Here is a 14,468-nt window from a genome sequence, read left to right on the forward strand (position 1 = left end):
TCTACAAAATACTTTATAAAAAACAATTTTACATGAAAGCCCATCTTACCCTTCATTCCATCCCTGCTCACATGATGATAAAAAAAGAAAAGTAGGAGGTCAAATATTTCTTCTAGTATTTATTGTTTGTTCAGAGAGAGGTACATGACCAATGGTCCATTACTCTATGACAGAATGCAAAACACGGAGGCTAAGTGCCCAGTTTATGAAACATGAGTAGAGACGGAGGAAAAATCCCCCACATTCCTTAAACACCCTCTATCCCCCCAGTCTTGATAATGGACAGATTCAGACATAGAAGTCCAGAGTCTAATTCCTGCAGCAAAGTGTGCTTGTTTCTTCACAAACTGACCACTAGGTTATGGGTGGTGTTAACCCAATTACGTACCCCACCCATTTTTATCCTCTCACCACACTGATACATTTGTACAGGTGTTACATACAAACATAACAAAAACAAATGCAACATTGGATGCAGAGCCATGATGGAGAAATAGGGTGGAAAACTGAATTCAGGGAAATTATACAACTCGACCCCTCTCTGTACCGTGTTTACCTCTCATGACTCTCCTAGTAAGAGCATTAAAAAGACTGACTGAGAACCCTGGTGCCTTGCAACCAACTAGACTGAGATGCCAAAAAATAAGATTAACAGTTCATACAGGGAGAGTAAATTGAATAAAAGGGAGATAAGACAGGGCAATTCCAAAGAGACAGACAGTGAGGAGACCAAATTACTGAATGACTGATTACTTCAGATGAACTGTAGATTAGACCGATAGCGGATTGATTGGCTGACTGACAAATATTTGCTTGTTACTACAGTATAGCTCAATGATAATACAGAGTGCCAGTCTAATCTCACAAATAAAACAGTGCCTTATCACTCATAAAGTGCTACAAAACCTCACTACTACAACAGTGTCAGCATCAGAGGGGGGAAAAACAGAACTTAGAGACTTTCAACTACAGTCGTTCATGTAGCAACAGGTCACAGCGTGCAGAGTTGGTTGCTTTTTGTCTTCTAACGAGCGGGCCCACAGCAGACACACAAAGCACTAACATCAGCATACAGCCAACACTTAATTTCACACAATAAATAAGCACAGACAAGACAATGAAGACATCAGCTCAGTCAGTAGTGGGGGGAAACGTGTCTTTTACAACCTGTCATGGCTGGCTGTCCCGTGAAAGAAAAAAAAAAAAACAGGGGAGGGACCAACTGGAAATCAAACTGTTCAACAATCGTGAAAATAGAGATTTATAAGTTGAAATTGAGCTCACTGATGAAATCCAATCGATAAAATGTCTACCTTATTATACAGCTCTTTTTCTAAAGATGGAATGGGAGGGAAAAGGGAGAGAGAAATGATACATGAAGCTCCTCTTTTAACATTGCTGCTTTGATTTTGTCCTCCTCTTTCGGGATCCGCTCTACTTGGTGACTGCGTGGATTCCGTGTGCCAGGTATCCCACATTGCCTGAGCTCACACCTGCCATGGAAATTCGGCCATCCTTGGTCATGTACACTGAGAACTCCTTTGTCAGGCGCTCAACCTGCAAGGGAAAATAAAAGAGCATGCACGGCTCATTACCAGCATGTGGCAGCAACTTGTTTAAGAGCTCTCTTGCTTTAATGTGAGAGAAAAATGCAAGGCTCAGTTCACAGTAAAAATCAGGTTAAAGAACTCGGCAGCGACAGACTTGAGGGTAAAAAAAACTGTGTTGGTCACTGGGAATTTTGCCAGCTTAAATCAAAGACTAACCGGAATATTCTGGAAGGGAAAACTGAATAAGAGAAACTTTTATTCCCAGCAGACCGCCCCTGAAATTGCTAGCTCCAGAATGTGTGTTGTAGAGCAGAGTGTTGCCAAAAAGGTCATATGCCTGGTCAGTCTATTTCTTAATATGCATTCTGGACCATTTTTCATCAAGTTGTTGGTGTAACAGCCAAAATACGACCTCAAACCAAATCAAAGAGAATAATGCAACGAGATTACAAAAGTTCACTTGGCTTCACAAAATATTGAGGTTGCATCAGACACTGACTTGGATGAATAAATGAACTGAAAGCCCCAAGATTCACTGTGAGAATCACTTCCAAATCAATTGGTGCAAATGAACAGCGCTGTACTCTTTAGTACAGAGCCAGTGGAGACGTCTGGGGAAACAAACACCTTAGGCCTTGTTTACACTGTCAGCCCAATCAGATTGTATTCAGACTGATTTTAGAAAGTCTGGATAGTAAAAACTACATGATATACGAGTTTTGGAAACCAGCTCCAAGCCACATTCGGGGGTGGTTTGAAGTCAATTCCAACTGGATCTCAAGAGATGCATCTCAGTCCAGACTCTCTGGACGCTCAAATTGGATTTCAAACTGTCTTTTGTATCACTCCCAACATGACACACAACAACAACATCAAATCTAGAGTGAAAGACGTGCGACAGAGCAGCTGAGCATAATCCACACTGCTATTAGCAGAGTGGTAGGTAGTGGACAGTGAACCTGACAGCATTTGGAGAGCAAGATGATGGATCTCCATTTCTCATGCTTCCACGTTGGAAAACCCTGTCTCTAGTGTACATAGTTACGCCTACATGGTTACCAAAGCACCCCTGCAGATAGGCTGGTGATGTCTGGACACACAAATCTGATCTGATCAGTTGAAAATAACAGTGTGGACAGTCTGCCTTCAGGGTCTGAGTTGAGACATATCGGATTTGCCTGCAGTCTGAACAAAGCCTTGTGTCTTAACTGATAACTTATCTTTACAGTTTGATACAAGTGGACACACAGCCCGTACCAAACTGTTGAGATAAGTTCTGTGTTCACATTCCTGAGAGGTTTGTTTTCCCTTGTGCAACTTAGGAAAGCACAAAAGTATTGATTAGGAATTCTTGGTTTTGATAATCATCTAATAATGTTGGGACAAATAACTTTATCATTACATGAACCATGAGGAGAGTTGTAATGCATTTGCATTTACGCCTACTGTTAATAAAACTGTAAATGCCAATTAATCTCTGAATTTGCCGCAAAGAAAGGCTGTAAGAGAAAATGCTTTCTTTTTCTTGACTCTTCCAAATCAATATAATCTTATGGAAATCTGATAAAAGAAAGATAAAAGAGAGGTTTCTGCATGAATCCTTATAAATACAGAATAAAAGTATGTGTACCTGTTCAGGTTTGAGGCCTGTGAAGCAAAACATGCCAATCTGGTCGATGACATGCTGCCAGTTGTGGCTGGAGCCCTCCTTTTTCAGGCCAGCCACCAGCTGCTCCCTCATCTTGATGATGCGATTGGCCATGCCGTGGACCTCCTCCAACCTGGGAGTGAAAGACAGAAATCAAGGCAAAGGAAAACAGACTGAGGAATAACTTGTGGGAGTTTTGAACAGGTTGGTGAATGTAGGAGATTTTAAAGGCAGCATCTTATTGGAGGGGGAAAAATGTGAGTTAGAAAAGACTTTTGTTTAGGTAGCTGAGGGAGTGTGTGTTGTGCTGCACGTACCACATTGCACGCAGCTCTGGTGTGTTCAGAATGGTTGTGGCAATTCTGGCGCCATTCATTGGTGGGTTGGAATAAATGGGCCTAATGAGAATCTTAAGTTGAGACTCCACCCTCTTGGCCTCCTCTGCATCTTTACACACCACGGTGAACCCTCCTACACGCTCACCTGTGGATATGAATACACATAAACCCAGTGTGAAATAAAATCCATCTACACAGAAATATACCAAAGCTGTTTATCAGTCTGATCAAAAGTTATTGTGACTTGTTATTATTTTGCCAGTGAAATCAAGGATCTGATTATGAGGCACTACACATGAAAAAGAGGCTACTGATTTAAGTTTTTTATAAGCTTTGTGTCAGGTGAAACATGTAGCAATGTTGTTAAAGTAATTAACTGGAAGTATTTTTTGCATTTTGAGTAAAACCACTGGAATGTCTGAATATTTATCTGAATAACTCTGATATAGTGATTATTCCTGCTTTGATTTTAAATCATCAAGTAGTGAAAAAATGTTGATTAACACTGGGAAGAAACTCTTGTGCCATCATCATATCAGATGAGCATATGGGGTAACATATATTTCACTAAATAATTTTTACCACTGTGTGGCAGCAAAACACCAATTACCATTCCTGAACTGCTCCTTTCTAATCAAATGACTGACTGCATTTCAATTCTGGTCCCCAGGAATTTATCTCCACTCACCATGCATGTACAGTATGTAGAATAATTTATAATCATTTTCAAATCATTTTTATGGATAGATTTTGCACTATGGCCAAAAATTTGGCAATTCTCAGTCACAAATAAACAAATACTCAAACAAGCACTTCGTTGTTTTTTTTTTTTGTTTGTTTGTTTTTTGTTTTTTTTTTTGGTGAATATATTTGCTTGACATTTGTTTCCTTCCTGTTTCTGGATAAACAGTCCAACACCAAGTCTGTCCTTATAAACTGTGTGAATTGTGTCCACAGAATTTAATTTGAGCAACAGCATTACAAAAGTTTGGGCAATCAACTTTGGTGAACTAGAGGAAGCAATCTATTTCAGTGCTGCTGTAAATGTGTAATCTTCATCAAAAATTCAGTTTTTCATGAAAAGCTTGTAGCACGTATTGACTGACCATAGAGACCCATGTTCTTGGCAAAGGACTGGGACAGGACGATGTTGTGACCCTGTTCAATGAAGTGACGCACGGCCCAGGCATCACGATCAATGTCTCCGCTGGCAAAGCCTTGGTACGCCATGTCAAAGAACACAAGCAGGTTCCGTTTCTTATGGGAAATAATGGAAGGAAGAAAAGAAAGAAGGAAGGAAAGAGTGAAGAGGGACAACTGATTAATGAAAACTCATGGTTACTGTTAAAGTGTATATTTGTGACTTCTGAAAGTTCCAAAGGCTCATCCCTACAGTGTAAAGGCACACTGCCATTTTATGAAAGATTGCAAAGAAGCCCCAAAGATTTCAAAAGCCCTTTACAGAGTTGGTGTGTATTCACCTTCACAAGGTCAGAGATCTCCTTCCACTGTTCAGGTCTGGGGTCCACACCAGTGGGGTTGTGAGCACAGGCGTGCAGCACAATCACACTCTGCTCTGGGATTTTCTGTGACATAAAATAAATCCATGAATGACCAAAAAAGTAAAAAATACTTTCAACATTTGTTCTCAAGCTGCAGTTAGTCAAACAGAGAAAGACCAAAGCCTATAGAGAGAGGAAGCCAAATCACAGCCACTGACTGTGAGGACAGAAAAAAAGAGTGCAGTACAGTTTTTGCCATCAGGGGCAGTGCTGAACACTTACCAAGCAGCACCAGAGTAGAATATAAAGGTCGTCAATGGGAGTAGACTCTATAAAATGATCATGATTCATTTGATTCCAAATATTTTTCAGTAAAATTCATTATGGTAGGCAGGAACACTGCAGATTGGTGTGAGATGTTTAAATTTGTTAAACAGCAGGTGCAGTGACAGACACATTGAACTTACTCAACTTTGTGATATGACTGACATCTGTCAAGGATGATGAATTAACAGACCTTTTTCCCAGCAACCATTCTAACATAAATATCAGAGTAAACCCCGGTGTTACTAATGACATTAATGAAGGTTCAGTTCCATTTAGGTCTAACAGAGCCAGGGCTGGCTCAATGGAAAGACTCTGGTACACTTAAATGGAAGGAAATCTTAATTAATGCCAGGTATAACACCTGTGTTTACCTGTTATTTATTGTTAAAATGGCTCTATATGTTTTCCATTTCACACTTTACTTGGGTTTTCTGTGATGCTAGCTTGAAGTTGTGGTTCTGGTTTGACAGCACACACAAAAAAAACCCATACATTTTTGCATTAATGTCCCACTATTTATTCGCATGCACTTTTATTTGTTGTATTTGGTCTGCCAGAGTCTCAAGCAGACTGCCTTTTTAGTTATGTGAGGCGTCAACTCATCTTGTATTCAAAGTCAGTGAGTTTATATTCTCAAGTAACTGTTCTTCTTTTTCTAATATGATACCATTAGTCAGCTTAGTAGAGCACAAACATCTCAGTACCCTGCACAATTCTCCAACTTGCAGAGCTGCAGCCTCCACAACTATTTATTAACCATTTGCCTTATGGATTCAAGTTTCTGACTACATAGCATATGTGAATACCGTGCTGTTTAGCAGCCAACATGGAAGCTCCAGATGTCGAACTTTCCCACCAGTACACAAACGCAGATTAATAGTTATATGTAAGAAACAAAAACCATGTAATGCCATAAATCCCAAATCACTACCAATTGTTTCAGCAAGAGCTGTCCACCAATGTACGAAAACATGCCAGATTATATCTCTAGCCCCCTGTAGCTGGCTGCCTTTTCTCACTGGCTGGCTACCCAATGTTTCTGTTTAAAAAAAAAAAAAAAAAAAACACACCACTTAGGACGTTTGTCCCCACCCCACTTCACTTACAGAAATGTCTTCAAGAGCTCCTTTGAAGTCAAAGCCGCAGGTGGAGGGGTCGTAGTATCGGTACGCTTTGAGCTGCATGCCAGCGTCTCTGAAGATGGGGGTGTGGTTACCCCAGGAGGGCTTGGGCAGGTACACATCACGGGGACCACCATGGAAACGAGACTGCGGCAAGGGAAACATCTGATGAGACAGCCGACCAGGCACCACTCTGTATTCATGCAAATTAATGATTCAAAAATGTCCTTACCAGGAAGTTGGCTCCAATGCGCAGAGATCCAGTTCCTGAGATGGTCTGGACAGTAATATTCTGTTGAGAGAGGAGAAATGCTGTAATAACTTGACGTTCACAGCTGATACAACAGACGGCTTGGAGTAGCCAGGACGTGTCACTTACCCTGCCGCTCTTCAAGACCTCATTATCGGCACCCAGAGCGAGCTGGGCACAGGCCTTGGCAAACTCCCCCAGCCCACCAATGGGAAGGTACTCCTTATCCAGCTTCTTCTCTGCAATCACAGCCTCTGCCTATGGAGGGCATGTAAAATGCAAGAGTGACTGGACAGAACAAAATTAAATCCCTTGCAAACTTTAAGTGCACTAATTTTATTTGGCTTTTCTGGTTTGAAAACAAAAACACTTGCACACACACACATTCTCATAGTAACAAGACAGAAATCCTTCTGATTTAAATGTTTTATTCAAAAATCAACCCACATTAGTGATGCACAATATATCAGTGGTTGGCCTATTATCTGCAAATAAATGAGAAAATTTAATTAGTGGTATTGTTCCGACAACTGAATTTCAGTCGACAACTGCATCTGATAATGGAGATTTTTTTTGTTTAATAAACAATAGCTGTGTTTCTTCTTTGGCTCTTTGCCATTATATTTAGGTCATTTCCAACAGGGAAAAACACTCAAGACCCTTTTAATTAAAGTTTCTGTTTTGATAGGCTGTCATTATTAGACCCAGTTATTTTAAACCTGCACGGCATGTTGAGTGTTGTAGCGCATCGTTGTTTAATGTGGGGGCTCTCTTGCCATACACCTGTTAGCATTTTAAGAGGGACAAAGAAAATATTTGATGAAGAATATCAGTAAAAATTTGTTTTTTTTGTGTGTGGTGTGTGTGTATTAACTACAATTTGTTCACAAAAATTGTATTTGAAATAAACTGGTCAATCTACAATGTTAGCGTTGATTGTCCATTTCACATTTTTTTGCAAATGCAACAGTAACATTAGCAGTTACCATATCACATTGGCCACAACAAACAAATAATTACTGGTTATCAGCCACGACACTCCATATCTGTGCATCTCTAACCCACAAGATGAACTGTTTGGAAATCCTGATGCTCCACAAGGCTAAAGAAGCTGAGCTCAGGATGACTGGGCAAGAATGGACCAATCAGAATCACACAGACCTGCAACACCCCTTTGACCAGCGCAAAACTCTGTGAAAATTTAAACCATCTACCTCATATTTCCTGGATGTCCCCCTCTATTCTCACAATTTTTACAAAGCAGCAGAGGCACTATAACCGGTGGATTACTTTGGTTCTTTTTGAGTTCAGCACTGTAAAAAAATATAACACTGTAGAAAAAATGAACACCTATGTGAGAGGGTGTGTGTATGAAGAGCTTAGTGGTCATGGTTTTATTAGAGTGCATGGAGACAACTGTACCTTACGGACGCAGTTGAGCACATAGGGCTTGCCCTGGTCGTCCCTGTAGGCCCCCACCCCAAGGTTCATCTTCTTGGGGTTGGTGTCCCTCTTGAAGGCCTCGGTCACCCCCAGGATGGGATCAGGGGGGCCCATCTGCACACCACCCCACCATGAGCTGCAAAGACACCAAGCAGGTGAACAGTGTTGCTGAAGAGACGGTTAACATTTAAGTGAGGTGAGAGGTGAGCAGCAGGGGGAAAAGTTGATCTAAAGTGCACTGCCCTACAAAAACAAACATATTCCCTAAATGGACAATAACACTTAAGAAAGACAGGGGCTTAAAAATATGCACTAGCAAGTTAATTCATGTCCTTATGTGACACTTGAGGCCAAAAGGTCTTATTAGCCATACTCCTCTTACACACTAATACTTCAGCTTAACTACTCATGTGAGCCAAGGCTATCACACTGACGTAGAGACGCATGAATGGTGGTGCACGTGGAGTGGGCACACATTTCATGAAACAAACATTATAATCCATTCAGAGAGTCCAGAGTCCAAAAACAAGTACAGCAGCTAATCGGGGTGTAAAGGATATTCATACGCAAGAGAGCATGGGACAGTGTGGTATAGGCCCTTTCTGTTTCAGCACACACACTGAGTAAATCCCTTCAGTTTGGCAGATCAGGTAATAATTTGAAATCTTGCGGGCCAGTTACGAGCTGTGCTATTTTTGCTGATGATATTTTTATATTCAAAAGAGTAAGGAATGTTGCACATCAGAATATAGGCTAAGCTGGGATAAGCATGAAGTGACAAGACAGAGCAGTTTGAAATGTGCATATCTCAGAAAAATCATCTATATTCCTACTATTAAAGCCAGATCAATATTTTGTAAATCTAAATCTAAATATTCAGTGCTGAAAAAATACAACATAAAACATTAAAAACCATTTTAGACTCCTTAGAAAAACAATTACACTAAATCTTATAAAAAATGACATCTATGAAGAATAAAGGCCATATTTGTAATGCTACATGGCACAACATTTCCAAAGTATTTCTCCTTTGTTTAACACTCTTCTGCTATGACTCAAGGAGGTTGAAGGTAATCTTTGAAAAGCAGCGCACCACAAAACAGAGCTGCTGTGTGTTGATTTGCATTTGCATATTTGTTAATATTTCAAAACTATGCAACTCCTTTCTCCGACTTCCATTCATTTGGTACCTTTGATTGACTAGTAATTAGCTGAGATGATACAGGACACGCTCTCTGAAAAATGTAGTGGAACAATGTGGCACACATGGGAGGATAAACAGGCTAAAGGATGAAATCATTAGGCAAAGGTGAAGCATCAGCATGTAGTCTCAAAACAGAAAACGACTATAAACTTCCCACAACCTGTAGCAACAAAATAAAATGCTGGATGTCCTTAACTAGATGCTGCATGACCTTTTTGTGGTAATGTAATCAATAGCCACATGCAAAGAATTGAAGGAAGTACGCCTGCTTGGTCATGCTGTTTCTTTTACATTCATGGCACTTCAAAGAGTAGTTTTGCTTTCCTCGTTCTAGCAAAATCCAAGGAAACTTCAACAGTCTTTTTATAACAGCACACGGTGTACATTTAAGGCATGTAGCTGACTGTGTTTTCCATAACATACATGGCCCCTATGGAATCATTATCTGCATTTATGGACGCCATTAAATGGACTCTTACTTTATTAATTTACTGTACTTGCTGTTGAAACAGATTGTTTGGGGACACAGTGCAAGGGTTGGATCACTGACAAGTGTAGGAAATTTATACAGGCTAACAGGAATGAGAATAACACTTGACCAAAAACAAAAGGGAATAAAAAAAGAGCATTAAAAGCAGCGAGCCTAACTGGCATATCAAATGTAGAGAGGGCTTGGCTTACACACTGACTTCTTGACCTCAGAGGCATCAATGAGCCAAAAGGCTGACCTTTCACAGCACAGCGGTCCGAGCTGCACAAGCTGATCAGAGCCACTTGAAGTTTGGTGAGTGCAACATCAGGTCTGACAGAATGTGGCATTTTAATTTCACTCATTCCCAATGACTACAATAAAAAGTAACTCTTGAATGCCTACATGCTAGTGTAAGTACCAGGTGCTCCATGTTAAAATGATCAATAGCAAACTGATCATAGCAGATTTTCATACCAATGAAATGTCTCAGCTATTAAATTCTCTATCATTGTTTTGACCTTTAAACAATGTGTTTTAAGACCAAATGCACTCAAGTGGCAGGTTATTTTACCATTCCTAATTTCAATGATATGTAGCTACTGGTCAAAATTGAGGTTAACTTCCAACTTCCAAACTTACATTATAAAGAGAATGATGAAATCAAACTGCAAAGAGCTACAGTGCAAAGATGGCAAATTCTGCTATAATGTGCATGTGTGCAAAGCCTCTAATGGCAGTATACTGCTGGCTATTGTGTTAATGAGTATTTGGTAATTTCATGCTGCATTGTGGCTCATGCAACAGTTCAGTTCTCATGTCACTGCAGGATTTTGAGTTGGATCAAATTGCATCACACATTGGCTTGATAAATGAGGATCACTATGTGTTGTGGGCGGCACTGCACTGCTGCTCAAGTTTCATCTGCTTTCAAACACTCTAAGGCTTGAAGCTAATCTTAGGACTGATCATAGCAAGGCTTTGCAAAGGGCAGGAGTTTCCAATCACCCAAACTCATAATAAAAGAAACTGATAGAAAACAAACAAGCAGCCTTGAAAAGCATCTACTAAGGCTCACTTAACTTCATTTTGTTTTATTTACTTGTGTGACATTTGTTTATCTTATGAGATGCATCTGAGAAATGTAAAGGCTAATTGGTGATCTGTGTTGAACTTGTTCACAAGGCTAATGCCAGACTTGATAAAAAAAAATCTATCTAAGTTATGGCCTGTCATATGCTCATGATTTCTTTGAACGAAAAAACAGAGCTTTGGTTCATTTAACTTCATTCATATAAGGCCAGATCCATAATTTTCAATGAATCATAATATAATTATATTTCTTACATTACTGCTGCATACCTTTGTACCCTGAAACAACTCTATAATGAATTAGTTTTTGCTAGATAAGCTATATTTTCATCCACATTTGGAATGCAGACTGTATTCGATGTCATCTGAGTTCAAAAACATGAAGTTGTGCAACATGCTCTTTATTGCATACAGTCTAGACGCACACAAAACCTTTGAACATCTGAACTGAGGTTTACGCAAACACCGCGGTGACTGACAACAGTTTCCAATATCAGGCTTCAATATAGCTACTTGTTATAATTGTCAAGCTTCAGTGAGAGACTGCTGGCCTATTCATAGAAACTTTATAACTATTTATAGAAACTGAACTGCGTGTAACGCCGTTCTTCCCTAAGTATGGGTGTCGTCTTTGTGCGTCTGGCTTGTGGTGCTTTTACCAACCAGACCACTGTGCCTGGGCGATATACAAGGTTAGGGAGCCGGAGCAGAAGCTGTCACACAGACACACCCCTCACACGGCAGCCTGATAGCAGCGGCTAGCAAACAGCCTGTCCTCCACCTGTGGTACCTGATGCAGTCAGCTCAAGTCGATAAACGACAAAGAGCTCGAAACGCCAGAAGCCATCACGCTACGCGTCAAAGAAAGAGACATATCCCCAGAGAATCAGAGAATCTCTGGGGATATGCAGACGGGCTCTGATATCCCGCAACAAACTTAGGAAGTTGAGGTGAATGAGTTTGTCCTCCAACCAGAACGTCAGAGGACATCGAGTCTACGTTTCACTATTAAAAAAATAGCCAATCATCAACCAAGGGCGCGCATGTGATAACCAATCATCGCGCACAGATTCATTAACTACGGGAAGTCGCTCAGATCAAACTAAGAAATACGCGTGGTGCTGCAAACCTATCGCTAACCCACCACGACAAATTAAGTCATTACTGTGGTTGCTTTGCTACCGACCACTAAACCTGCTACACCAACCAGCTTAATGCCATGAGCCTAAACGAGTGGTTAATGAAGTCACGTCTCTGCGACGCACTAAACACCAAACCCGCACATCACGAGCTGGTGCACACCCCCGCCTGCTTAACAGGAAATCGGTGCACGGAAAATAACGTGACTTTCAACAGCAAGCTTAATGGCTAGCAACATCCAAGCTAAGCTACGTTAACATCACTTGAATTCAAAGCAGAGACGATGCCTGACACAGGAGGTGTGGAGCCGTGACGTGACCGACTCATAAAACATGATACTGCAGCCAAACTGTGGCCCGGAGCTGCGGGCTCCTCAAGTGGGCTAACGGGTAAGAAAGTAACTATTAACGGGCCTGGTGTGACCATTTGACCCCTGTGTCGATATTAGCTTGCCAGCTAGTAGAGCAGAGATGTTTCCACAGCAGAGAAGGCTCAAGGTAAGCTTGTTTGCTTGCCGACATGACACGGCTGCTGGAAACGATGGCGTTAACCTCTATATGAGGGCTAATTCACCAGTAGAGCTAGCTGCAGGACCTAGCTCGCCCTGTACGAGTCGAAACTGAACTGTTTCAGAGGTGGCCACCAGCACTGAGCACGGCATGTTACCTGTTACGGCTGGAGAGAACTCCCAGGGATGGGGAAACATTCCCGAGACAGTAGAGGACCTTGTTTGACTTCAGGAGGGCCATGGCTGTGTAGCGTTTGGGAGCAGAGCTGGGCAGGATGTGGAGGGATGTGAAGGGCAGGCAGCACCACGTTGCTACGCTCTGGATACGCGCTTACGTCACAGCGAACGGCCAGAGAACCTGCTGAGAAGTGCGCATGCTAAAAACCCCTGTCACTCGAGAGAGTTCAGGGTTCAACAACCCTGTGATGCTGTCTGCCTTTAACCTCCAACTGGTCTTTATTATTAGAATTAGAAATCATCTCGAGCCTCACTACTCCTATATGTAAGTGCAGTTGGGTACATTTAAACAGAAAACAGTGGAAAACTGTGTTTCTGTTACCTCGGAAATATATAATTCCAAATAAAATAAAGGAGTTTCTGATTAAGATTGAACAATGGTGTTATCCTGGTAAAGATGATATTTGAACATTCTTGCCTACTGTAAAAACAGATGTACCTTTTGATTGATCTGATCAATGTATTGATTTGATCGTTATTTTGGCTAAATATAATATCTATACAGTGATTTGGCATAAAAAAAATTACCCTCCTTTTATATTTTTAAAGATTTTGATTTTAAAACATAATTGACTACTATTGAAAATGTAAAACTCAGAAATCATAAATTGGCAAAAAACTATTAAATTACTTAGACATCGCAAATTTACTCCAGTTAGTCAGCAGACCTTGAAGGACTTATGTTCTTTCTTTATTTTTCCTACATTTTGTTATTTGTTTTTATTGTAATTTATTTTTATATTACTTTTATACTGAAGTATATTTACAGAATCTTTTCTAATCAAAAATGTATGAATCTGACCTGAATTTAATCAAATAAAGAAGAGGAAAAAAAAAAAACCTCTAACTTTCTCTTTGTTGTACTGAAAATACAATTCATACTCTTCCACAAATCTGTACTCCTTCTGCCAATTCAGGTTTTACACATTAACAAGCAATCATTTATGCACTTCAAAAAATAAATGAATAAAAAAAAATGCACTTTTCTAGTTTATGTCAACATTGTCACCAGATGTGACTAAGGAAACCATAAAGGTCATTAAAGATTCACCAACAACCAGAGGGACAGTCATTGGTCTTTAGCTCAGGTCTGGGCTTTGCGTTGGTGGGCTGAGCATCTCTGGACTTGGAGAAGAAGAGGAGGGCTCTCAGGCTCCGAGGTGACAGAGTTAGGGACAGTCCACTCCATTTCCAGTGTCCAAAACACTGGACGGTGCAGGCTAAGAATAATAAAACAGCTTAATGGAAATGTTACTCTGAAGCATGTGAATGTATGTTAAGAAAACACCACGGTTTGTGCTTTGCCCAATAAAAATACTGTTGTTGCCTGTTGTTATCAGCTAATGATTATTATAGTTTCAGTTTATGTGACATTGTATTGATACTGACCAGGGAAATACTTTGTGTCATGGATCAGAGTGAATGCTTGGACATAGAAACTTGGAAGTTAAAGGAATGGAGCTTGTTAAGAGTGCACGTATGTAATTCAGATGCTCTTGTCACTCACCTGCTTCCAACACCAATAAAAAATACACTTACTAACACTGACTACATGATATTGCCTATAAATCAACTTACACATACCCATAATTTGCTAACATTTAAAATGATCAGCCTCAGCAACCAGTTTAATAGCAGC

The 14,468-nt window shown here is 40.4% G+C and overlaps 1 protein-coding gene across 1 annotated transcript; it reads right to left on the bottom strand.

The window, feature by feature from the left end:
* Positions 1-99: 99 nt before the first annotated feature.
* got2b (glutamic-oxaloacetic transaminase 2b, mitochondrial) lies at positions 100-12,944 on the bottom strand. Its single transcript, XM_030081720.1, has 10 exons — positions 12,751-12,944; positions 8,159-8,315; positions 6,866-6,994; positions 6,719-6,778; positions 6,472-6,633; positions 5,018-5,122; positions 4,643-4,793; positions 3,516-3,681; positions 3,181-3,331; positions 100-1,557 (listed from the first exon to the last, which is right to left on the bottom strand). The coding sequence occupies exons 1-10, from the start codon at positions 12,831-12,833 to the stop codon at positions 1,435-1,437; spliced, it is 1,287 nt and encodes a 428-aa protein (XP_029937580.1). The 5' UTR covers positions 12,834-12,944; the 3' UTR covers positions 100-1,434.
* Between the last annotated feature and the right edge of the window lie 1,524 nt (positions 12,945-14,468).

Source organism: Myripristis murdjan, chromosome 3 (genome assembly GCF_902150065.1).
Source record: "Myripristis murdjan chromosome 3, fMyrMur1.1, whole genome shotgun sequence".
Classification (NCBI taxonomy): domain Eukaryota; kingdom Metazoa; phylum Chordata; class Actinopteri; order Holocentriformes; family Holocentridae; genus Myripristis; species Myripristis murdjan.